Source organism: Taudactylus pleione, unplaced genomic scaffold (assembly GCF_031769625.1).
Source record: "Taudactylus pleione unplaced genomic scaffold, aTauple2 ptg000229l, whole genome shotgun sequence".
NCBI lineage: Eukaryota > Metazoa > Chordata > Amphibia > Anura > Myobatrachidae > Taudactylus > Taudactylus pleione.
In genome coordinates, this window is record NW_028284631.1 from 1,195,577 (window position 1) to 1,222,620 (window position 27,044).

General features: G+C 41.8%; 1 protein-coding gene across 4 annotated transcripts in view; it reads left to right on the plus strand.

Moving 5' to 3' along the window:
- The window catches only part of WDR33 (WD repeat domain 33), a 131,422-nt gene that overhangs the window by 68,756 nt on the left and 35,622 nt on the right, over positions 1–27,044 (plus strand). For all 4 annotated transcript variants that reach the window (XM_088479202.1, XM_088479205.1, XM_088479203.1 and 1 more), the window contains exon 7: positions 19,207–19,304. In XM_088479202.1, coding sequence (XP_088335328.1) covers positions 19,207–19,304 — 98 coding nt within the window. The remainder of the gene's footprint in view (positions 1–19,206; positions 19,305–27,044) is intronic.

The window sequence follows — 27,044 nt, forward strand, 5'->3', positions numbered from 1 at the left end:
GTTTCTGGTCCAGAAACCTGATGAATCGTTCCGCCCCATTCTCAACCTGAAATCGCTGAACATATATCTTCATGTACCTAGGTTCAGCATGGAAACTTTATTCCATAATTTGGGCCCCGAAAGGGGATTTCGTGGTGTCTTTTAGGATGCCTACTCACACATTCCTACCGGGGAATGTCGGCAGCGTGTTTGCAGTAAGGGAGGAACATTTTAACTTTTGGGCTTCGAATGTTGGTCCTTGTGTTTTCAGGAACATTGTTAGTCATGCCAGCATCTCTCAGACACAGTGGTTCTGTATACTTTATTATCAGGACAACCTGCTTATTCTGGCCCAATCCCCAGAGGTACTTCAGGACTATCTCCATCTCTAGGTGAATCTTTTCCAGACTCGTGGGTGGATCATCTATTGCCGGATATCCACAATAACGCCAACCCAGGGGCGGGTTGGAGGAAAGGTAAAAATGCGATCAAACCCTCAAAATGCAGGTTTGACCGCATTTCTCTTATGCACTAAGCCCCAGAATGCGATGCATTCCGGGGCATAGTTGTGGTGGGTAATGCCATCTTCTTGATGGCATTACCCTATAGAAGCCTAGGGGCTTCTATCGGATGAGTGCTGTTAGAGAGATCCAGTCGGACGCCTCCCAGCACTCCTCCACAGTGCTTGTGTCCTTCTGCGGATGCGCAGAAGGACGCCAGAGAGTCTTCTGGGTCATAGACTCGGAAGTCCCTCCATAGCAGAGGGCCGCTCTTTCATTGCCAGGTGGCATTTTTGACAGATATGCAAACTGTTCTCCAGGGTGTGTTACATCTCTAGCCTCCCTTTAAGTCCGTGGGACCCCCCCCATTTGAGCCCTTCGATATGGTGGATATTCGATTCTACGCGAGTTTCGGGTGTAGGGTTCTTAGCGCAGCACAGGAGGAGAGTCCACGCCCTTAAGGGGACAGCTTTGGGACGTCCCACTGTGATCCCTGTGTCCCCCATGGAGGAAAAAGAAAAGGGGATTTTTGTCCTTACCTGTAAAATCTTTTTCTCGGATTCCATGGGGAACACAGCGCGCCCTCCCTGACGCACCTAGCTTGCAGGGTTTTCTTGTGTAGTTACCGGTTCCTCTTCTCGCCTCTGTGTTGTGTGTGCCGGTCTTCCTTCTCCTTACTCTTCCTCTATTCCTTGGGCTTGTTAACTTAACTGGTCCTCTAGTGTTGGAGATGGGGTAAAGGGGAGAGGGAGCCTGTGCTGCTAGGAAAAAAAAATTAACTGTTTTTGTAGCCATACTCGAGCTCACCACCTATACCTAGTGTGATCCCTGTATCCTCCATGGAGTCCGAGGAAATGATTTTACAGGTAAGGACAAAAATCCCCCTTTTCCTAAAAATACTCCATGTCAGCCGGATATTCCTCCTTTTGTGGTCTGTTTTGGGGAACACTTTAGGATGAATCTCAAAGACCATAAAAGGAAGATAGAGGCCCACTAAGAACTATACTGACTACTCTGTCAGACGTCAGATGATAGCTTAATTGCTTGAACACCTACCCCCAAATAAAAAGTCCTGTTTGACTTCTGCATGTTTAATTACTGTACTTTTGGCACTTCGTCTTTGGCCACATGATGGTAGAGAGAGGACCTGTAACCAGAATGCATTATGGTGTTTCTGCTAGGTTTAGATTTGCATTATGATGGCAAATGTTGTTGCTCTTAAACAATCTGTTTAAAATGGCATTTCCAAACCTAGATCTTGATCCCATTTAGAGCCTGCCTAATGAGATGTACATTTTCCATTTATGACCGCTTAAAACTCATGTGGAATTTGGGTAGCACCTTGGTTGTCTCACCACTGTCATTTTTATTATTATTATTATTATTATTTTTTTTTTTTTATTAGATTTCTTCATCCTTGCACTAATATTAAATTTGTCCAGAAATTTGTCTTGTTTAATTTGCTTTCAAATTTTACTTAAGTTTAAACATCTGAAAGGTACAAAGTTGTAACTACATAATTTCACCTGGATATTTATTTCAAAATATACCTGGCACCTGCTTTTTCCTGCAATTGCATCTTTCTTATGCACTGTCGGTGAGCGTAGTGCATAGAAGAATAACAAAGTAATAACATTTGTTATTCCTATGAACTTTAGCAGTTATCGTATAGGATGATATAATATTCCAATTAAAAAATCCTTTGGGTAGATTATGGTACATGTTTTGAAAAAAGTGGTTTCATGATTGATTTTTTATTTTTTTTGTATAGTAATCAAAGCATTTAGAGCTTTATATGGACAACCGTGAAACGAAATGTTTTTAATATTTTGTGGTATTGTAAAGTTGCTTTTATTTTTATAAAGGGACTCTTTGCTAATATATTAAAGCTTTCAGTGGCGTACTGCCCAGTCATTACACTATGCTCTGTCCTACATATGTGCTATTAAGTCTGTTCTGAAGTGTACTGATATTTTAATTCAGAGGTGAATCATTGACTGACTTGATTTTTTTTTTTTTTTTTTGATATATGAACTTTGATGTATACAGAGGTACATGTGACAAGCAATTTTGGCCACCAGTTTTATGTAAACATTACCTCTACTATATGCTGCTGTACACGTATAGCATATTCAGAATCGCCTACATGATGGCCTAGCCACTCCCACATCAAACATTCTGACATGGACATTCTGGAGCTGGATGGTGAATATGAAATACTCAGCTGCTGTTAATATCCTAATGCTGTGATTGGCTTTACGATGTTCTGATTTCATCCAGTTTCTTCTGTGACTGACAAGTTTTAAAGAATGAATACAAGAGATCCTTTAATTGCACCCCTTACAATTTTTATGGTATGATATTGCTGCTATTTTGTGGAACAGTGCAAGACTTTTGCCAGACATCTCCATCTCTATTTAACTCCATAACAGCAGGCACCACTCAAGCATGTTAGGGGAGTCCTTTATTACTGTGCTTAGTACCTAACATTCACTGTGTATCTAAATTGTGCAACTTTTTACTGTTATCAAACAAGCCACAACAGATATTCTTCTGCATGCTCTTATACTCTCTCTTGCATAGATCTCTGTAATGCCCTGACTTAATTGTCACCTCTATAATGCATTACTTCTCTAATTAGAGTGGTTACTGATAATCTTTACATGGGCTGATAAGAATCTGTTTCACTTACTGTCTCCTAACATATAACACTTGTCTTTGGGCACGATTCTATTCAGCGCGATGTAAATAGCTCCGGGAGTGAGCTCCCGGAGCTATTCAGTACACCGCGCTGCCAAGTCCGACTAATGATTTTTTTCTCTCATCCCTCCGGGGATGAGAGAAGAAATCCGACAAAAGTCACGGCGCGAGGCTGTTTTCTGCCCTTCGCGCCTGGATAACAGCCTCGCGCCGGGAAGTTAGGTTGGGGGAATGCCCGTTATCGTGCCTAAAAACCCTGTTTAAGGCGCGATAATGAGGCTTCCCCGACCTAACATCGCGATGAATTGAATAGCTCCGGGAGCTATCTCCCGGCGCTATTTACGTCGCGCTGAATAGAATCGTGCCCTTTGTATATGACCCAGACTTGATATTGCTATCATTCCCATGACCTGTTAGTCCAGCTCCCTTAATACCTGCTTTTATTCTACAAAAATATTCCTGTGCTGCACACACTCCAGGTAACTTCCTTGCATGCATCCTCCAGGATTTATCTAATCTTCTGTTAGAAAAAGTTTTTTAAGGAATTGATTTAAGATTTCAGTTTTTCAACTTAACTATTTTTCAATAGTCACCATTCTCTATTCTCCGTGTGCACACCATACTTGCAGATCATTTTCTCTTAAAGCCTAACCACTTAATCGTGGATTCCTTCTTTGAGCTCATACACTGGACATTGTGCACCGAACATATTGCTTCCTAACTACTTTCATGACAAATGTCTATCTACTTTCATCTGCCAATCTTCCCAGATAAGTCTTACATGCTTGTCCACCCCTTGTAAAGTGCTAAAAGATAATGTGTGTGTGTGTGTGTGTGTGTGTATGTATGGATATATATATATACACACACGCACCTAAAAAAAATATGTGTGTATATGTGTGTGTGTGTGTGTGTGTGTGTGTGTATGTATGGATATATATATATATATATATATATATATATACACACACACCTAAAAAAATAAAAAAAAATTATATATAATTTTTTTTATATGTATGTATGTATGTGTATATATATATATATATATATATATATATATATATATATATATATAAAATATATATATATATATATATATATAAAAACCAGAACAAAAATGGCGGCAGTCCAAGACTGATAATCAGGTGCTGTTTAATCGACGTTTCAGGGTCCAGTGCCATATATATTATACTGTTGGTATAGGTTTTGTTAGAGCTGCCATGCACCACACTGCACTCCGGGTCTTGATGCAAATATATTTTATTGATACGTTTAGGAGCGACTTGCGCCCCGTCCTCAGATCTTCATGTATACCGGAGGATGGGGCGCAAGTCGCTCCGAAGCGTATCAATAAAATAAGTTTGTATCAAGACCCGTGGTGCAGGTGAGCTCTAACAGCACCTACACCAACGACGTACATGTTTATTTGACACTGGCACCCAGGGCAGATGCATCTATTTTTGAGTGAGAGTGCCAGACCTTTGACGTGTGTATGTGTGTATATATATATATATCTATCTATCTATCTATCATACATCCTGTGTAACATTAACATTTCTACCATTCATTAAAAAAAGAAGAAAAACTGGGGCGATTAGTGATGTGGAAAATTTAAATACCATGTTGGTTTTCATGTATTGTATCCATTAGTGTAATTTTTTACTTTTCATGCATATGCAGTTCAAGAAACCTAATTTCTCAATAGATATTGTGCAGTGAGAACAAATTGCATCATTTTCAATCTATAATGTGAAGATGGTACTAGTCAGCACTCTAAAAGTGGACCTTTAATTTGTGGAATTTGAAAGTATGTAGTTTAATATGTTTCTTTTGATTTTTTTGATTAATTTAATGTTTTAAAATTTGTTTGACTTGGCTATTACATGCTATTATTTCACCTGTTACATGTTAAACTGCTTCAGGAAGAATGGCACCAAACTCAGTTCTTGGTATAAGTAGTGTTTTTTTTTTTCTTTTAAAAACACACACCCTTTTATTCATCTCTCGTATCATTTTCGGTGAGAAGTTAAGTTTATGGTTAACTGTATTATTCTAAAATGGATTCGGACTCTTACACTACATCTCAAGAAAATCTGAAAAAAGCTGCTTATAGTTAAATGGACTTTTTTGGCATTAATTTCCAAACATCTTTTATAGTATCTCATTCCTTTTTACCTATTCCGTTAACAACCGTGCTTCACCAAATTAATTCTAGGAGTTGAATGTAAAGCTGGGCACACACTAGATGATTTTTCAGATGATATGGCGAATTGGACCAACATATCGTCCGGATCGTCTAGTGTGTATGCACTATGTGCGCTCCCTTGCGGCGACATCAGGGTCATTCTATCGGCCTTGCAAGCTCGGTAGATGGAGAGACTAAGCTGCCAATGCCAGGAAGGTGAATGGGGCAGGTGAACGATGTATTGGACGGACCGCCCGATATATCGGGGGTCGGAATGGCGAGTCGGGTAATATGTACCCACATTTAAGACTTTAATTTAACTACATTACTGTTTGCTAGAAGTTAAAGAACAACTTAACCCAAAACTGCTAATTTAGTTTTAGGTGCTCTTCAATACAGAACACACATTTTTACTGACGTTCTCTACCCTCAATTATTTTCACAAACATGTATGCCATTACCCTGTTTACAAATTAACCCTTTTGTACTCCTGTTAGGATGTATTTAGTTGATATATATATATTTTTTGTTAGCTTCTACATAATCGTACAATTGCTCATGGCCATTTAACCATCACAAACCGTGCAAAAATTATATATATCTTGTATCCACAAACTCGAAAGGTCTAATTGAATGAAGTTTGCAGAGGCTGCCCTTAATATGTAAAAGGAACGGTGACCATAAAACCTAGATATTTAATCCAATAATATTTAAAAGGAAAACCCCATCTGTACTGTAAAATAGAATTACCGTTTAGAACATCACGTTTTTCACCTATGCAGCCATCCTAGCACAAAAAGTGGGGGACAAAAATGGTTCATGAAAGGGTTATGGTGCATTGCTTAAGAATTGATAAACATTGTCAAATGTTAATTACTTCCTTTTGAAATTCCTAATTGATGTAAAATAATATGTAACCTGGAGTAAAATGGAAAAATTATGTTCTGCTTTTCAGAATAAGAGGTTTGATCATCTAGAAAACAGTGCATTCCTCATAACAGACATGTCACCCTTTGCTCTTCTATATAATTCAGTCAAAGCAGTATAAAATATAGAGAACAAGCTTTCTAAGATTGCAGACTTTTTAGAAATGCATTCAGTGTTTGCAAAACATTTATACAAGGCAGGAACTCTAGTTTATCGATGAGTTTGTAAGAAACAGATTAACAGAATGGAATAAAGTATAATTTACAACATTTATGTGCATTCTCCATAAGGAAGAGTGTCCATAGTTTCAGTGCCACAAGCAATCAAATAGCCTACGCACAAGAGCCAACAATCGAAAGGCAATTGACCAATTAAATTGTATCACTTCAACACATTCTCCAACCGTGTTTATGTTTTTTGTTACCTTCACACAGAAATCGACTTGTAAAACTTTGTATCAATGAACCTCCTTGATCATGGAAAGTTACAAATTGCCTTACACTGGAAATTAGTCCAACAAATATTGTTATAAGTTTAGGGATTTCCATAAAAAAAAAAAAAAAAAAAAAAAGATTTTCAACACACAATACCCCTACCTTGTAGGTGTCCCATGGCAGGCTCGCATTAGTTATTATCTGTACTTTGTTTACCACTGGAAATCACAAAGGGAGGTGAAGTTAGCATTGTTAAATTCTACAGCCATGGCAATGTCCATTTGTATATTTGATTTGAATTTAATTAGTGTTTTCACACCTGGGGTTAAATTTACTAAACCGGTTTTGCTGGGAGGTTTTGATTTCCAAACGGCTGGATTTACTATTTGCTATTCAACAGCACAGACAGCCATTCTCAAACTAGCAACATTGCCTAATGGCCAATCGGCCAACTTTGGGGTTGGAACCATTAGAGAGAAAACGCATTTATCCAGCCAATCAGAAGGTGAGGAAATAACATTAATATTAATAATTGTCTTAAATGTTTAATTTGATTGCGAGAAATATTTATTATATTGAAGGGGTAATTGTTTCTGTCGATTTTTTTTTTTTTTTCTTTTATGTAAGGGGTACCACTGATTCTTTTTTTGGCTATAAAGGTTTAAATGGTGCTCACATTATAAAGCAATAAATTGTTGCTCCTGTCTTAAACATCTTTTTTTTTTTATTCCATTTAACAATGTTGCCCCTTTGATATAATTAATATTGCTCTCAATAAAATTAAACATTTATTTTCTCCCCTAGTATAATAATAATAATAATAATATATTGTCCTTAATAAAATAATTTTGCATCTTTTATTTAATACATGATTGGCCAGGGAGCTCATAAATTTGGTGGTTTCCATGCTTCACATGTAAAATAAATAAATAATTGAAACTGCAATGGGTTTTAGTGGCGTCTTCTGAACTGGTTGTTTACCAGCAGTTTCTTCTTCAAGGTCCATAGGGATCCTCAGTGATACCATGGGGATATTATGGTTGGACATCAGGCACCAGTTAAAGCTTCAGGTCCCAGGATACTCCGGGTCCTCCTCCTCCATATATACCCCGCCCCTAGCCATAGGACTTCAGTTGTTCGTTTGGTGCTGCAGGATCAAGACGCACCTTTGTAACAGGACTTCTCTGGCAGGCCTAAGCTTTTATTTTAGGTTTTATTTTTGTTTTTCTTATGTTTGAGTCAGCAGTACTCAGCGTCTGTATTAAGATGCAGATAATGCGACTCCATCTACCGCCGCCGGGCTGCAACATCAGTAACTGTGCTGGTGATTTCGGTGGATCGCGGCTGAGCTTGCTAGCAGCAATGCTGCGACCCGGACTGCAACTGGATGCACGGTGATGTCAGGTAAGGTGATTCCTCGCTTACGGGGTATCGCGCGTGGCAGTCCTTGTGGTGTTAGACTCATCAGAAGCCGCTGCTGTCAGGGCCCGGGATTTTCTGCGTCCTCACTACACCACCGGGCCCTTATAGTATGACGCCAGGGATAGGCAGCAGACTCTTCTGCCACGAGGCCAGCCTACCCGGCTGGTTAACGCAGCTTAGGGGAGGTAGGCGCTCCCCCGACAGCTTTGACCCAGATGCAGTAATTCAATAGGTTTTGTGCCTCTGGGTTGCTCTGCCTACCCTCCATGTGTATATGAGACACTTGCGGTCCACGCTCAGTGCACCCTGTAGCTGTTGGTCTTAGGAGGGTGTGGGTCAGTCTCCTTGTATACCTCTCCCTTGGTTAAGGTATATAGTGCTCTATATCCTACCATTCCTTTGTGCTTGTGTAGTTGATTTAGAGTCGATTGTAATTATATTACATATGCATTGTATGTGACTGTTTGCTAGCTGCTGTATTGACACTGTCTTTTATTTCTGTTTGTCAATTATAACTATTACTGTTCTTTTTCTCTCCATCCTTTTGGGGTGGAGGTTTCTTCGGAGTACGTCATTAATTTAAGATTTTGTGAAGGCTGTCACATAACATTGTAATTATTGCCTTTATTGACCATGTCAAAAGATAAAGGGAAACAGGAGAGGGAGCCACCTGTGGTTTCATGTAAATCATGTATGGCCCATCTGTCCCCTCAGGACGTAAAGGATTGTTTTTGTGTTGTCTGTTATAAAGAGCCACCTCACCAGTCCACTTTACCTGACTCTGAACAGCAGCCATCTTGGGTTTCCTCTTTGTCCCAGGTAATGAAGCAGGTAGTGGATCGTATGGCTGCTCCCACAATGCCTCCTTGGAAGGGGTGTCCACAGTATGCTATGTTTGCACCTATGCATCCTTCCTGGAAGGATGTTTATGGCCATTCTAGTCAGAGTATGGCACCATTTAATGTTGATAGCAGACCAGTAGTTACTAAGGTGCCTAAGCGCAAGTTAGCTTTTTGTGAATCTGCTCAACATATGGATTCAGACGCATCATCAGAGGAATCAGATACTGTGCAAGGTTCCTCTCCAGGGTCTAGCTGTGGGGAGGAGGACCATCCGTCCGCAGTGGATGTTCCTTCTTTGGTGAAAGCGGTTAAATCAATCCTAGATATTCAGGATGATGAACCAGCTCATAGTATGAAGGCTCCAGTGTTTCAGTACCACTGGAAGGTGGTCAAAATGGAGTTCCCTGAATCTGAACAGCTCACTGAGCTTATTGATGAGGCATGGGGTAACCCTGACAAACATTTTTATGTGAATAAGAGAATAACAGCGTTGTATCCTTTCCCGACTTCTGTATGTACTAAGTGGGAGGTACCTCCTACTGTGGATGCTCATGTGACGTATTTAATCAAATATGCTACATTGCCTATTCTGTCAGCATCTTTCCTGAAGGATTTCACGGATAAAAAGATTGAAGCGTGTCTTAAAACAATTTTTTAATCATCTGGAGCTGTTATTCGTCCAGCTATGGCTTGGTGCCTGGGCAGCCAGAGCGGTTAAAGAATGGATGGGAGCATTGGAAAATTCTTTACCAAATGCTACCATAGAACAGATGATGTATATCTTCCATATACGGGAAGCGGCTTTCTATCTGGGAGGAGCTGCTGTAGATGCTGGAATGTTAGCTTCTAGAGCATCAGCAGCTTCAATAGTGGCACGCAGGGCCCTTTGGTTAAGATCCTGGAAAGCTGATACAGGATCATAGTAGGTGTTGGAAGTTTTACCTTTCTATAGAAAAGTACTTTTTGGAGCAGAGTTGGATAAAATAATAGCTACTCTGGTGGCTTCAAAATCAGCAGGTCTGCCATCTACGGCAACTATGAAGTCTAGGCAGGCTTCTTTTAGATCCTTCGGTTCTCAGGGACGAGCAAGGGAACAGTCTTCCTCTAAGACGTCTAGTTTTCGCAAAATATCAAGGCGACAAACTAAGAGGTCTGGCCTGGCAAGACGTCCAGCTTCTAAGCCGGAGAACAAACCCTCTGCCTGATAGGGCGGGCCTCCTCCTGGGGGAACCCCAGGGTGGGAGGCTGACTTCTGTTGGCGTCAAACAAGAACAGATGCCTGGGTCCAAGAAGTGGTCTCTCAGGGGTATGTCCTCACTTTCAGGAGCATCCTCCCCAGAAGTTTATAGACAGTGCCTTGGCTTTTCAGGAAGCTATATACTCCATGCTGTAGGCAGGGGTAATAGTCCCGGTTCCTGTTTTGCAACAGGGAGGGGTTCTTATTCCAATATATTTCAGAAACAGAAATAACCGAATGGGACTTATTTCTCTATACTAAATCTAAAAACCTTCAACAGGTTTATCCATGTACCCAAGTTTTGTATGGCAACTCTCCGGTCAATTATTTTGGCAATGGAGCTGGGGGATTACATGGTTTCCCTGAACATGCAGGGTGCATATTTGCATGTTCCTATTATACCATCTCACCAGCAATTTTTACGGTTTACTGTCCTTCAGCAACATTTACCAATTTCAGGCTCTACCCTTTGGCCTATCTACGGCTCCCGGGGTATTTCCCAAAATAATGGCAGTCATGACGACCTATCTCAGGCAACAGGGAGTCAGAATTTTGCCATATCTGGACGACCTTCTGATAATGGCAGACTCCATTTGTTTTGCAAAATCATCGTCAACTGACCATAGCCTGCTTACAAAAGCAGGGCTGGATCATCAATTAGAAGAAATCATCACTTTCTCCAACACAGCAGATGGTACATATGGGAGCTCTTCTGGATCCTCAGGCACAGACTGTATTTCTGACAGAGGACAAGATTGTGGCACTATCTTTACGAATACGCAAGCTGCTTCAAAAGTGAAGGGTATCCTGCTAGCAGTGCAGGTCCTGGGATCAATGGTATCCACATTCAACATGGTGGGGTATGCTCCGTTCCATTCCAGGCCTCTGCAAATATTGATCCTCTCCAAGTGGAATGGACAGTATCATCAAATCACGTCTCAGAGGATCCTTCTTACTCCAGAGGTCTGTCACTCCTTCCTGTGGTGGCTGAGAAAGGATCATCTGAACAAAAAAAAAATTGGGTGCTGCTCATCACAGACGCCAGTCTTCGCAGATGGGGGTCAGGGACAGGTCATTACACCTTTCTGGGAAAATGGACAAATCATCTGCCAATAAACATTCGGGAACTGCGAGCAGTATACTAAGCACTTGTCATGGCACAGGACCTGCTCCAGGGCAAGCCGGTCCAGATCCAGTCCGACAATGCGACAACAGTGGCCTACCTTAATCATCAGGGAGAAGTTACGCAGCCATGAAAGAAGTGACACAGGTTCTGATTTGGGCAGAACATCATCTTCCGGCTATCTCTGCAATATTCATACTGGGAGTACTCAGTTGGGAAGCAGACTTCCTAAGTCGCCAGGACATACACACCGGAGAGTGGTCTCTCCATCCGGGAGTGTTTTCAACTCCTGGTAGACAAATGGTGTCTGCCAGAGATAGATCTCATGGCATCACGTCACAACCACAAGGTCCCCAGGTACGGGTCCAGGTCCAGAGACTCATCATCAGCCTTTTGTGTACGCACTGGCAGTAAGATGGGACTTCAAGCTGGCGTATCTTATTTCCTCTGATCTCCCTCCTTCCAAGAGTTCTCAGGAAATTCAAGCAGGAAGACGTGAACAGTAATACTAGTGGCTCTGGCTTGGCCTAGACGTCATTGGTTGTCAATAAACAGTCTGTATTCTGTTCCTCTATGGCAGGATATGCTAACCCAGGGCCCCTACCGGCATCCAGACTTACCTTGTGGCTCTTGAATCTTCCATCCTAAAAGCAAAGGTTTTTTCAATGTTGTAATTCAAATGATGCTGAGGGCACGGAAGCCTGCCTGTGTCTGCATCTTTACAGAGTTTGGCATTCTTTGGCCAATGGTGTTCCAACAGAAAGTATGATCCTAAGGTGTTTAGGATTTTCAGCATATTGGCTTTTCTCCAGGCGGGTTTAGACCGTAGTCTCTGCCTTGCTACTTTGAGAGTGCAGGTTTCTGGTTTCAGAGGAAGATTGCCTCATTACCAGATGTTTAGAATTTTTTTCCAAGCAGTTCTGCGAGTTTAGCCTCCTTTTGTTCCACCGCTAGCACCGTGGGATTTGTCTTTTGGTTCTTAAGGGGCTGCAAGCTTACCCGTTTGAACCTCTACTCAGTAGATTTGAAGTGGTTGACAGCGAAGACACTTTTTCTTCTTGCTATCTCTTCTGCTCGTAGAGTCTCTGATTTGGCAGCACTTTCTTGTTGCTCTCCATTTTTTATTTTTCACCAGGATAAAGCTGTTCTTAGTACAAAGGAGAGTTACCTTCCTAAGGTAGTGTCCCGTTTTCATGTAAATGAAGAAATTGTAGTTCCAACTTTTCAGGCTCCAGATCTTTTTGTAGGTAAAGCCTCCTTGGATGTAGTTCGTGCTCTCCATATCTATGTGGAGTGCACAAACTCTGTTAGAAAATCAGATGCTCTTTTTGTATTCTATGGTTTTTCACAAACGAGGATAGCTAGCTAATAAGCAGACTCTGGCGAGATGGCTAGGGATGACTATCTCTCAGGTGTACTCACAGGCTGATCTCCCTGTCCCAAGCACGGTGGCAGCACATTCTACTCTGTCTGTATGGCCATCGTGGGCATTTAGTCGTGGTGCCTCTGCTGAACAATTGTGCAAGGCAGCCACGTGGTCTTCTGTCCACACTTTTCTTAGGTTTTATGCCTTTGATACTTTAGCTTCCTTTGGGCGACGAGTTCTCCTTTCTGCTCAGGAGCGTCCTCCACCCTAGGGGAACTGCTTTAGGACATCCCCCATGGTTTCCCTTTGGATCCCTATGGACCCCAAAGAAGAAAATTTAGTTATGGTACTTACCTAGATAACTCATTTTCTTTGAGGTCCACAGGGCACCCACCCTGACTCACCTGGCTGCATTGGTAAATTTTTTCTTTCAGGCACAGATTCCCTCATTTTGTGTAAGAGTCTTTCTGATGTACCATTGTTCGTTCTTCTCCTCTTTCCTTCTCCTGCCTTGAGGCTTGTTAACTATACTAAAGTCCTATGGCTAGGTGTGTGGTATATATGGAGGAGAACCCGGGGCATCCTGGGAGCTGTAGCTTTAACTGTTTGGTTTCTGGTCTCCAACCATAATATCCCCATGGTATCCCTGTGGACCCTACGGACCTCAAAGAAAATGAGTTATCTAGGTAAGTCTATTATTTCTCTCTAACTTTGCCTTAGCAATTTACAAACAAAAACCTAAAATTTACTGTAAAAACCACCAAAAGACATCCTGTTTTGAAAACCAATGCTTAGTAAATTTATCCATTGGAGAAGTAGTAATGTTGGAATGCCTGCAGGGGCGGGTACTCCCAAATTGTGGTACAGGTTGAGTCTCCCATATCCATATATTCCAAAATATGGAATTTTTTTGGAGCACTACTGAGATAGACACCTTTTTGCTTTCTGATGGTTCAATGAACACAAACTTTGTAAGGAACACTATTAAAAATATTGTATAAAATTACCTTCATCCTATATGTAGAAGGTGTATATGAAACCTAAATTAATTCATATATGTACACAAACTTTGATGCACAACATTATTAAAATAATGTATAAGATTACCTGCAGGCTGTGTGTATAAGGTGTTAATAAAACATAAATACATTCTCTGTTTAGACTTGGGTCCCATTCCCAAGATATCATTATGGTATGCACATTTTCCAAAATACGGAATATTCCGATATCCAAAATACTTATGGTCCCATGGTCTGTACGAGCAGACACACAGCTATGTAACAAGTAACACTGAATTAATAATAATTAAAAATTAATATAAAATACTGTAAAAGAAAAAAGTAGAAACACAAGGAAAGAGGACGCCTCATGTAACGATTCGTACAGACCCATATCATTACTACCCACTGATGTAAAGATAATAGCAAAAATTCTAACTACCAGAATTAACCAAGTTATATTACAACTGGTTCACCCAGATCAAACAGGCTTCATGCCTGGCAAATCAACTGCCATTAATCTCAGACACCTGTTTACCCATTTGCAAATGCCCCAAGAGGGCGACTCAGCATCTGTCATAATGTCTCTTGACGCCGCTAAGGCATTTGGCTCAGTGGAGTGGGAATACATATGGGAAACGCTGGAGAGATTTGGAATTGGTCCGGGATATATAAGATGGGTTAAATTGCAAGAGTTGCGGTAAATGGATTTGTCTCCTCCCAGTTTCCACTATTCCGGGGTACTAGGCAAGGCTGTCCCATCTCCTGTCTTGTTCGCCCTTGCCATTGAACCCTTGGCGTGCAAGATTAGAGCCTGTCCTCATATACCTGGACTTACCGTGGGAACTAAAATAGATAAAATTGCGTTATACGCAGATGATATTTTATTGTTCATTTCAAAATACACAGTTTCCATGCCGCATGTTTTAAGTATTGTAGATACATTCGGTAGATACTCTGGTTTATGTGTACACTGGGACAAGTCTTACGTACTTCCATTTGTAGGTCCTGGTCCAGCCGATCCACTGATGCGTTTTTCGTTACAATGGGTAGATTCTTTTAAATACCTTGGGATCTAGATTTCAAAAGATCCCTCGCGGTATCTGCCCCTTAATATCAACCCCCAACTTGAGTTTATTAAAACTCGAATCTCTGTTTGGGGCAAACTACCACTCACTATGACAGGCCGGGTTAACATAGTAAAAATGGTCCTGCAACCCAAACTGCTGTATGGTCTACATCATTCCCCAATATATATTCCACAGCGAATATTTAAACAGATTGATGGCCTGCTTTCCTCTTTAATTTGGTCTAGTGGGAGAGTTCGAATCAAAACTGACACATTGACCAGACGCAGAGAGTCAGGTGGTCTGGCATTGCCCTCATTCAAACTATACTATTATGCCACGCAACTGGCACATTTATGGGAGTGGTTCCAAGTATTACAGGCAGATTCAATGATTAAATATATTATGGCGGGGAGCGGCATGGGTTTGTCTCCAGTTCAACTGCTCCTTAGTGATAGTTTGATGATTGCCAAAATCCCACTGTTTAAACAAGCTGTAATGATTTGGAGATTGGCCTCGTGGATTTTAAAGGTGGAGGGATTAGATCCAGATACCCCGTTAGCGCACACGAGGAAGCTTACTGAGCTCTCTTAGTTGCAAGTTGGGGAAATATGGGGAAAATGGGTAATGACCTCTATTGGGCAATTGTATAGAGAAGGATATCTGAAATCTTTTCAGCAACTTCAAGATGAGTTTAAAGTCCCTGGGGAATACTTTTATAGATTCCTTCAACTCAGGCATGCCCTTAATGCTCAATTCGGAAGGGCTCCCCTGTTTCTTCGTGACTCGCCACTTAAAATAACGATGATGTCCATAGGTTCTCGCCACCTGATTTCTATTTTATATAATAAACTATTAGAAGGGCATCATGATTCGGACCTAGCGCATGTTAGACAAAAATGGGTAAATGATGTTGGTGCACTCTCGGATGAGGCATGGCAAATAGCCATGGCCAGTCCACGCAGTGCCACAGTATCCACTAGATTTCAACAAATACAACTGTTTATACTTCAGAGTATATATGACACCTACTAGGTTATATGCAATTGGGGGTAGGGCAAACACGCAATGTCCCAAATGTAGCTCAACAGAGGGAAATGTTTGGCACCTTATATGGCAATGTCCAAAGATAAACACTTTTTGGCAAGAAGTATGTTGCATTATATCAGATACGGGTGTGCCACGGGATGTCCTCACTCCGGTATTCTGTGTTTTAGCCAACATTGAGGATGATTCTATTGGTAAATACCCTAAATTATTTTGTAAACAATATGTGCATGCTCGCTAAAGTGTGTAAAGCGAGGGAATGGATGGCACCTCATGGCCCGAACATTAATATGTGTCTATCGTTGGTAAACAAAGTAGTTTCACACGAAAAATATGTATATATATATAGCCAGGAAATCGGAAAAAAAATACTCTAAAATATGGTCTAGATGGCTTGAATCGTCATATGCTCACCGTGCCAATTGAGGACTGTCGGTAATTAGTGATTGCTTACTGAGTCCTGATGATAACTGCCAAATGTCCGATATAATATTTTTTTTTCTATGTATGATGTTTAACTATGATTCCAACGACACATGTATTTGAGACTTGATTGATTGGAAGTTTAAACTATAAAATATGAGACCATGTCCATGTCCTCTTTGAAAAAAGGATATATAAATTTATTGTGGATTAACAAATGTCAATATACTGTTTTTACAACAATTCAGCAATGTTATTTCAATTTTGTTTGTAATTGTTTCTAAAAAATCAATAAAATATTTATTGAATTAAAAAAAAAACAACGAAACACAAGGAAAGTATGGTGACTCTACAAATGTTAGCCTTTAGTGTCATATCAGTTTACAGATGTATTTAAAAGACTAAATCGCAGTGGAAGTGTTACCCTAAGGACTGATGGCACTAGTTTTCCTTTATGTGCATGGTACCTACCATAGGGGGGAGGAATGGGATTTGAGTGAGAGCTCACAGGAGCAGGAGATAAGCAGCTGCAGGACATCATTACTGTTTTGGTGGGCTCTGGGAAGGAGAAGGGGAGACTGTCTGCAGTGCTTGCCTTCAGTATGAGGTGGGCTGGAGTCGAGACTGTGTGGACTTGTGGAAGGTAAGGGGGGGTTTGGCCGGGATCCTTCTTCCGGTGGGGGCGGCCATTTCTGTTGCTCATGGCGCCAGCACACAATCTGAGTTTTGTGTAAGTCTGGGGCCAGCCTTGGGTCCCTGATGTAAGCTGAGCGGTGTGGGAACAATTTCAGGCAGTGCGTCTCTGAAAAAGGCCCTGGGGAGAACGCCTAGATGCCAAGTTGATCAAATCTGACACATGCCCTAGTGAACTGCTATTTGTACTGGCCAGTCTATTGGGAAAAAGCACAATTAAACACTAGCCTTTGAGGGCATGGTTATTTTTTATTTATTTAAAGTAAACCAATGCACATGATTATATATAATGTCCATTCTATATACATTTAATTAAGCAGTACCTTGGCCATCTAGATTGCACAAGTAACAGATTGATCATTTAAGATGGCTACACAGTGGATCATTATTTGGTGGTGTTCTCCTTTTTCTCTCATGCATTGCAGCAATATACAGTTGCTTAGCCCATATTGGCACCAATTGTCTTGATAGACCTGTGTTTATTCTCGACAGATTTTAACTTTTTATTTTCTTTTATCTTTATCTCTACATAGTCTAAACATTTTCCTGTTGAACAAATTTAAATCTCAATCTTGTCCTCTAGACATTCAGATATTTAGGGGGGAATGGAATTGTTTATTTTTTTGTGCACTTTGCCTAATGAGCGTCTGATGGAACATTTCAAATGTTGCTCTGTTTGGGCACGAGAGCCGCCGCCGCTGAAGTTTCTGCTTGCAGTCTCCTGAAGTGGCGAGCAGAGATGTACAAAATGTCCATGTTTTGGGTGCCCTAACCTTTCCATTTAGATGGGATTAGCCACTTTACACAGCTAAACCCGGTGCTTTTGGGACACAGCAATCGCGATAATGGGTGCTCCCAGGTGTCCTAGTTTCTCCAAAATCTCTTGTTTTTCCTTTAATCAGACTCACATAAATTGCAATAATGTTTTTATATTTTGGGACCTACAAAGTAGTCTGTGGTGGAGTTTATGACCAGATCACACAAAGGGAATCTCGCAGGTTTTATTTTGGTATCAAAACTATGAGAGCCCTCCATGTTTCAGTCCCTCACATTTAGTACTCGCCTAGTAAGCATCTGTTCCATTCATTCAGAATTTATTTACATTTTTAAAAAACTGCTTTGGACTGGTCTCTCTTACTATTAATCAGATACACTACTTGTGTATCATACTTTTTTTCCTGAATTTCCTGCTTACAACGAACCTAGATTAACGTAAACCTTGGCAGAATCTGTTGATCATTTTCTCTAACTATTGGATGTACCAAAATAGAATAAGCTATATTGGTTGTCTATCCAGCATTTAGTACAGTGAGTAGAATACGTGGAGGTCTACTTAAACTGCATTTAACAGAAAGGACAATATACCACAAGAAGATTTAAGAGTAACAGCTAGTCCCCACTTCTATTGGACAATATGGAGAGACATTAGCGATGGATAGCAATACATGAGTACAGAGGGTAAAACTGCAGGGATATAGTCTGCATCCTGGGGCACACTGTGCCGGCGAGGTCAGAATCCCAGCTCTGGAATCCCAACAGCAGTTAGAATCCCAGCTCCAGAATTAGGGGGACATTTAGGGTTAAGATGCAAAAGGTGAGGATTGGGCTGTGGGGGGTTAGGGATAGGTTGCAGAGGTGGGAGCGGTGGGTTAGGGGAAAGGTTATAATACTTACCCGCATGCTGTATGTCTGGATTCTGACCGCCAGCATTATCGGTGCCGGGATTGCATACCCAACCCAAATTAATTACTGATCATAGGCCACCTGCGTCTTTTCTATGCCAATGTATTAAAAAAAATTGTCAAGCATACAAACTAATGTTAATATAGTCCTAGTGTCCCTGTTAGGTTTATTTATAATGTCAAAACTTGAAGCTAGACCAAGCAGCGCAGCAGAATAAAACTGTATTATATGTTTGTAAAGTGGTAGGATGTTGGACATAATGCCATTGTCTTATAAATTTGCAAAGCTATGTGCAGGTTGGTTTTCCAGATCCATTTCATGGCCCAGAAACTATGTTCTCTTTGGACCTACTTTGCCAGCCTACAGTAATTTAGTTACACTATGCTGTCTTGAATGAGAAAAAACATACTTGGGAAATGGACAGTTTACAGTTTAACATAGGCTTAAGGCACTAGACTTGCAGGAAAAAATATACAAACCAGTAAGATATCTTATGTGGTAATGCCATTTTTTTTGGAGAGTACTTAATACTGTTTGTATATCTGACATTTTTCCCATGATGCTTGTTTCCATGTAACAGTTTCTCTCCTACGGATAATAAATTTGCCACCTGTTCAGATGACGGCACGGTTAGAATCTGGGACTTCCTTCGTTGCCATGAGGAGAGAATATTACGAGGTATGCTTTTGTTTTACATAATGAGTGTAAGAATTCTTTTTAAAGGATAACTCTACAATAAAACTTTTGGATAGTTAGTTTTAACTTGAAGCTTAATTTTTTAAATACATCTACTTGTAACTAATGTTACAAGTAGATGTATTTACAGTCTTTGAATTACACATTTCATTAGTTTATTGTAATGCTCTTCGGCTCAACAGAGCTGGACTAAGGGCCTGATTCAGAGCCGGACGCTCTGACAGAGCGTTCGCTCTGAATCAGGGCGGGTCTTCTGTTTTTTTACAGCGACCTCCAGGCCGCTCACATAGCTGTGGGTGACCACCCACAGCTATAGTGAGCGGCCAGGAAGATGGTCGCGATAGTCAAGACCATCGGGCTTGCGACGAAACCCTTGTGGTAGGGTCTCGTTGCTGCAAGCCCAAGAGTGCTTTCGGCTCTAACAGAGCCGAAAGCACTCCCACTGACATCACTTGTGATGTCAGTGGGGCTGGCCCCAGACGGTAGGCGTTCCCATGGGAGCACCTCCGTCTGGGTAGCCACGCCCCCGGCCCGCCCACCAAAGGGGGCGTGCTGTCACTCAACATCGACAGCACGCCCCCTTTGGTACGAGACCCGTCGCTATCCGGGTCTCGCGCATGCACACGACGGAGCCGGCTCCGTCATGCGCACTGGGCCACCATCGACCCGCTTGTGAGCGCATAGCGCTCCCGAGCTGGTCTGAATCAGGCCCCAAGGGCACAATTCATTACGGATCGCAGCTGCTGATTACGCATGCAGTCCTGCTGCGAAAATATGATTGCGATTGCTATGCCTTCACAGCCCAACATAAAGGCGCCCACTTCCCCTTACATTTGTAATACCTTGCAAGCCTGCGAAACCATTAGTAACATCTAGTACAATCGGAGCCTCACGCACAATTACACAAGGACAGACCTTACTCAGAAATTGCTAACCCTCCGGTACGCAGTGAGAGCTCAAGCTGCGTATGTCATCGCAATGGATAATCTATGCACGCCCCTGAAACTGTGTTCAAACGCACTGTCACACCTGCGTTGCGCTGAAGTATCAACACCCCCAAACACTCACTGTCAATCACTCTGCAATGGGTCTGCGTGATCTCTGCGATCGCAGTGGTGCCTTCGCGCACTGTGATGCATGCTCAGTACGCAACAATCGGCAGTCTGCGTGCATAATCGCAGATGCGATCTGTAGTGAATCAGACCCTAAGATCAAGTGGGGCTCTAAGACCGATTAATCCTATTTGGGCTTCCTACTCTACTCCCTAAGCTTACATCCATTATAAGTTACATTGCCCCACAAATGTTAGTAATAATACTCAAACATATTATATTAGGGGGAAAAAAGGCATGGAAGCTTCACGTGCAACATACTGTGCTTATTTTGAAGTTCCGGTGCCATGAGTATTTGTCTGGATAATGTACAAATGATCATAGAAAATCTACATGTTGCTACAGTATGGACAGGTTCCATACCACTCATCGCCGATGGAACTTATACCAGTCCCTAGTACCCTTTTTCCCTAATTATCTGAGGCACTGCTAGTAATGCATTATGTAAGCACTGTGATTAAGCAGAGAAGGGCCAGCTGAGACATACAGCATCTTCTCATGTCACCAGTTCGGCTACTGTGGTTGTGTAGGTAGGTGCATATGTGTTGCTTTACCAATAACTCCACCTCACTGGTTGAGCATGACCTAGAGTTTCCAAAAATCAAAGAATGTAGTTTTGTTCTAGGCAGGATGGCTACCAAAACTCTTTTTACAATCTACTACTACTACAGTCTATTGGTTCCCGATAATAACATTCTGCATTGAAATTATATGATTGGGATGCTAGGATTTGTGATTTATTTTTTTTGTTTGATTCCAGTATGATTAAAAACTGAAATTTTGACTGATAAAAAAAAAGTTATTTATTGTAATTTGTTTACATTGCATTTGTTTTAAGGAAATGTGGCTGATAAAAAAAAAATGTTGATTATCATTATACTTTTTTCACAATGTAGACTTGTTACTTTTTTAAATAAAGTTTAAAAGTAATCTGTTTTGTTTTTTACTTTTTCCTTCATGGAAGATTTTCTTGATAGACATCATAGTAGATCTAAAGAAACAAAACACAAAAATGTGCTTTATTGGAGAAAGTGGTAGGAGCTAGTAGGTGAAGGTAGAAGTGTCTCTCATTTGTATAGTTGTACATCAGTGTGCAGTCTATGCAGATTGTCTTCACTTCATTTTCTCTCCTATACTATTTACATACCATCTTTTCGATTGACTGCTCTCTGAGGATCAAAATAGTTAGTCTAATAAATTAAAATACATAGTGCTATCTAGGTCAAGTCAGGAGTTTGGGTAAACCAAGAACCACTGTAGGGCCTATTTAATTTAGATACCATATATTTCTTGCTGTGGGGGACACGGGAGACTGGGTATAGCAGATATCATGAGGAGCCTGAGCGCTTTAAAATAAAACTCAACGGAGACTCCTCTGTTTCTGTGTCCTGGCCATCTGTCATAGAAATCATATCAATGGCTGTATCCCTTAAGCTGGGTACACTGGAGTGATGTTGGGCTGATTTTGCAAGTTTTGTAATGACAAATCTCCTACATTGCATGCTTTGACAGTCGCTGTTGACGGTTGCTAGGTTTGATTTGCTGCACATCAAACCTGACGACATTGCTAGCGACCTATAGTAAGTTAATGAAGGACAGAACAGTGATTGTCCGTTGTTCATTAACTCGTTCAAGTGCGGACGGGCAATCCACGTTCAAGGGCATTCGTTCTGATGTCGGAAAGAATGCCCATTGCTCCAGTGTGTACCCAGCTTTAGTTCTGTTGGACTCATTGAGATGTTTCCCTATTAACTCCTTTTAAGTGCGTTCCCAATCCGGCATTGTCTGTCTGCAGTATACCATTCCGCTGCAGAGCTCCAAAACCACCTGCCTGTTGTTCCTTTGTCCCTTAATTTTTTTTAAATAGGGAAGAGAGGCTTGTCCAAAAGTGGGGCCTTATGTTAGGCATGGGGGTAATGCCCTGGTTTGCCTTCTGCTGCCTCAACAGACATGGGTGAGCTGGGTTAATATAAACCTTAACCCAGGCTATGTTCATGCTGTCTAGTCAGACAGAAAGCAGAATCTGGTTTCTCCTTCTGCTGGAACATCCACTAGTTCTGGTATAGTCCCTGGTATAAGGCTATCCTCCTTGGTTTCAGGGGTTGACTCACTCGGTACAGGGGCTGGTGTAGGTGTCTTCAACAGCTGTTAGACTCTGCCTTTATAGTGCATGCTCAGAAGCGACAACTTCCAGTGCATTCACAGACTGGGGGGATTCTGCATTTGAAGTCTCCTCAGTTAAAGCTAAATTTCCACCAATCTCTGACCCTAAGCAATCTTCAGTGGGAGAGAAAGACCCTTGCAGTACCATTGACTAGCTGGTGGCATGAAAAGGGTACTTGGTACTGGACTTCAGACTCTAAATAGCTTTTATAATAATTGGGAAGCAAATGGTTTCTTGTTAAGTGAAATGTAGGTGCATCCTAATTTAAGGGAAAAAAATTGTCTCCATGAAACTGGCATCTTTTGCCCCCCCCCCTTCCAACAGCAAAAAGGACATGTTGTGTTTTACTATAGCCCATCTACCTTAAACTATAACCATTCCTCTACCAATTTCAGATAGCAATCTTGAGGCCATCCTGAAGTTTAATTTTCATGGCTGCAGGAGCTCCGCTACATCTTATTCTGACTTCAGCATGGATGAAGAAAACTGTGGAGGGGTAGGCTGATCATTAGCAGGGGCCTCTGATCCAATAAGCCACACTTTTGAGTTGTTCTCCCTGTAGAGCATATTAGAGAAGCAGCTGTTTATTTTGATATGGTGACCATTGACACAGGTCTTGTGTCAGTCAGGATTTTAACCACAACTATTGCAGTCCGAAGTATCATTTGGTTACTCTTCGGGCAAGTAGATGCTGAATCCATAAAAGTTTTAGAAAATACTACTCTTTTTGAAGTGAAGTTCTGTTTGGCCCAGAGTTACAAAATAATATTGCTTCAGCTGCAGAAAAGTTATTTTCTACCTTTATCATCTTTTGCCCCCTGGGCTCAGCAAGGAATCAAGCTACTTCATGTAGGCATTCATCAGTGCCTTGTGTATCCAGATATGGGTAGGATGTTGTCCAGGTGCTCAGCTATTGACAAGCCTATGGGCTAAATGTAATAGGTTGTGATCTTTCGATGGTGCGGGGATTATTGTGAGTCTCCCCATATTTTTAAAGTGATGTATAGCCTTTAAAATGATTGTCACTTTAAAAATATGGGGAGGCTCGCATAAATCCCTGCAGCATCTAAAGATCACAACCTATTACATTTAGCCCTAAAACTTGTTAAGTTCTCAACCTATAGTGGGTGACCATCTGCATACAGTGATTGGTGGTTTCAGACAACCTTGGACACTTGGGTGAGGACCATAATTACCAGGGGCTACATCTTAGACCTCTTCGTTCCATGGCCAAAGCATTTCTTCACTATAGGTCTCCCCGTGGATGGCAGATTGTGTCCCTCAGATTGTTGTCTTAAAGGGCTACTTTTTCTCTCCCGCTGGGTCTTCTACCCCCCACCAAAAAACCCTCGACCTCTAAACAGTCAATACCCATCTTCATGTTGAGGGCTTCCAGTTGGAGTCACTCAGGTCACTAACACTATGTAGCAGGGATAATTACAATGTTGATAGAATTTAAACATCTCCCTGCTTGTTTCATCTGGGAGAGACACCAAAGCTTCCTCAGATTTGCTATCCATTCTCAAGACTTTTAGCTATGAGACTTTGCCCTCTCCGTGACACCAAAGGTATTTACAAAACTAATGGCGTTCATGGTTACTTCCTTAGGACTACGAGAATGAAGGTCAACATTATCTGGAAACCCTATAATCAAAATAGCTTTCCCAGGTATTGTCAACTCAAGTCTGATTGAAAACACAAACTTTGGAATCGCATAGATAGATTGTGAATTAACTTCAATCTTATCCTGTAGCAGATTTTTTTTTTTCTACTTTTTTCTTCTTTCAGTCCAAAAAAATCTATCCCCATAGAGTCAGGTAGGACCCTGTTTAGATGAATATTGATGTTGGTGCACTTCTGTTTGAAGATATAGGGCAGTATTCATTTATTTTCGCATCGGCGAGAAAGTTTTGCCTGCCCGACTTTTCGCCTACATCGCGCGTTTTGGACGAGAGTACTTATCGAGCACGTCTCCTCTTTTCACCCTATTCAATTACTAATCAGGTGAAAACGGCAAGCTGTGAATGCAGAACAGGCGGAAAGTACTGTCCGAATAGGGGAAATCAGTCTGAACACCCCCCCCCCCCCCCAAAAAAAAAAAAAAAAAGATGCACTAACATTGGGGATCAATGTAGAAGTGTTCCAATAGCCCTAATAAAACTGTTTGGGGTACTGAAGTTGTTTAAAATCCTTGTTATTTGCATTCTTGTTAAAGTGAATATTGGCATGAAGCAGTATTTTTTGGTGAAAATAAGTAGTCAAGTCAAATTTGGGGTATTTGAAAATGGGTGCTAGCATATTTTTGGTATACAATCGGGAAGCCGGCTGCCTTGATACCGGTAGCTGGCTTCCCGACTGTCATATTATGGCGAAGGTGAAATGCGGGGCGTCTAGATGTAGACTCCTGACATTTCCCCGACGCCGGCAGACCGGCGTCCGGCATCCCGATCGAAGGGATGCCGGGCGCCGCGAGCGGACAGCCGCGGGGGGGGGGTAGGGTTAGGTTTAGGACACCCGGGGGGACTTAGGGTTAGACACCACCCGGGAGGGTTAGGGCTAGGCTAGGGGGAGGGAGAGTTAGGCACCCCCCGGGAGACTTAGGTTTAGGCAGCGGGGAAGGGGGGATTAGGGTTAGGCACTTAGGGGGGGAGGTTAGGGTTAGGCACCCCTAAGGAGGGTTAGAGGGTTAGGTTAGTCAGTACTTACCTATCGACTATTGGGATTTCCAATGCTGTCGGGCTTCCGCATGCGGCTGGCGGTATTACCGATTCCCATATTTATGTCTCTAAAGTGAAGTTTAAAAAAACGTGGAAAACGCACCTGTTGCGTGCACCTGCAATCCTAAAAACACCTGACCCACCCTTGCAGACCCCTAAGAAGGCTACAGTGCTAGTTTTTATGCTTGTCACCCCACTTTGTACTTTTTCACCCTTAAAATTAAAGTACTTTTTTGGGGTGTGCTGTTCTCTCCCCTAAAATCTCCCCCCCCCCCCCCCCCCCCCCCCCCCGATTTTTTGACACAGTTGTCCTTTGGGGGGCTGTCCCAAGGGTTCTGGGTGGTTACCCCACATTTGCGCCTCAAAATAAAAGTGTTGCATTACTTTTCTCCTGCTATTCTTAGGCGAATCTTTGCATTCACTTTCAGCGTAGGCGAAAACTGGTTGGAATTGAATTTGGAGATAAATTCTGGCCACACGAAAAGCCGCGATCGGCGATACTTTTTCGTGGAAAACGGCTTTTCGCTTCTAATTTTAAACGGCCCATAATTTGCCCAATTCCACTCAAGGATGTTTCATATAGAGCTTCTTTTGAAGTGGAACAAATCTCACTGGCAGTAGAGGTACCAGTGCATATGCTGTAATCCGGGGTACAGCAGACTCTCCTTTGGTGGTTGAATTACAACAGCCTTATCAGAGGCTGTCAACCATCTGAGATTGCAATCTGCTTACAACGGATTCCAGTCTCAAAGATTGAGGAGTTCTGACCCTCCAATGGATGTTTCAGAGATATTGGGCAGCCACCCTCAATAAATGTACTGGAACTCAGAGCAGTATTCTATGATCTGGCCCATGTCCAATACTTTCTTCCTGTTTGACAATCCTACGGCCTGGCATATTTGAACCACCATGGACACACATCTTCATCCAGGGTTCTGGTTCCTTTATCTGGAGATCTTCAGATAGTAGGCGGGGCCTGCGGGATGTTGATAGGATGCCATACAGGCTGAACCTCAAGGTGGAGAAAGTACAACTCCAGAATCAGAGACCCAAAGGCTTTTTTTTTTTGTATAGGTGCTATGATGGTAAGATGGAACTATTCTCTATTTGTTTTTTATGTTCCCCAAGAAAATTAGTAGTCTTACCGCCGGTGGAAACATTCCTGTGAGGCGCTGCATATGGAGGCTCCTTAGTTCACACAGTCATTTTGGGATTTGAATTTAATCCTTAATTTAACAACTGCGATTTTAAACCTTTGCAGTTGCTGGATCTGTAGCGCATAGGCAACGTTTTTCTTCTCCCCTTTCTGGGCAAAGAGTATATTTCTGCTCTGAGCTGTTTCCTGATGCTTTCCTTTCTTAGTCCTCAAGACAGCATGATCCTCATGAAAAACTGTCTTCTTTCCAGCCGAAAGTAGTTTCCTGTTTACATATTAATCAGGAAATTGTGGTTCCAGCTTTGCCACATGATGTCCACCTGGATGAAAAGGACTCTCCTCAGTCTTTCGTTGCGGTCAGGGAAGTGCATTGTACAGATTACATCTTTTTTTTCTATTCGATTTTCACATACAGCACTGACCAGCCAATCAGTCAATTTTTCATTGGATTACAGACAAAAGATTATATTGCTAGGAGCAAGCCTATAGCTGAAAATGTGGCAGTCTGTTCGCCTAGATCCGTTGGGGCTTCATGGGCGGTGAATCATAGTGATTCTGCTGAACTGCTTTGCG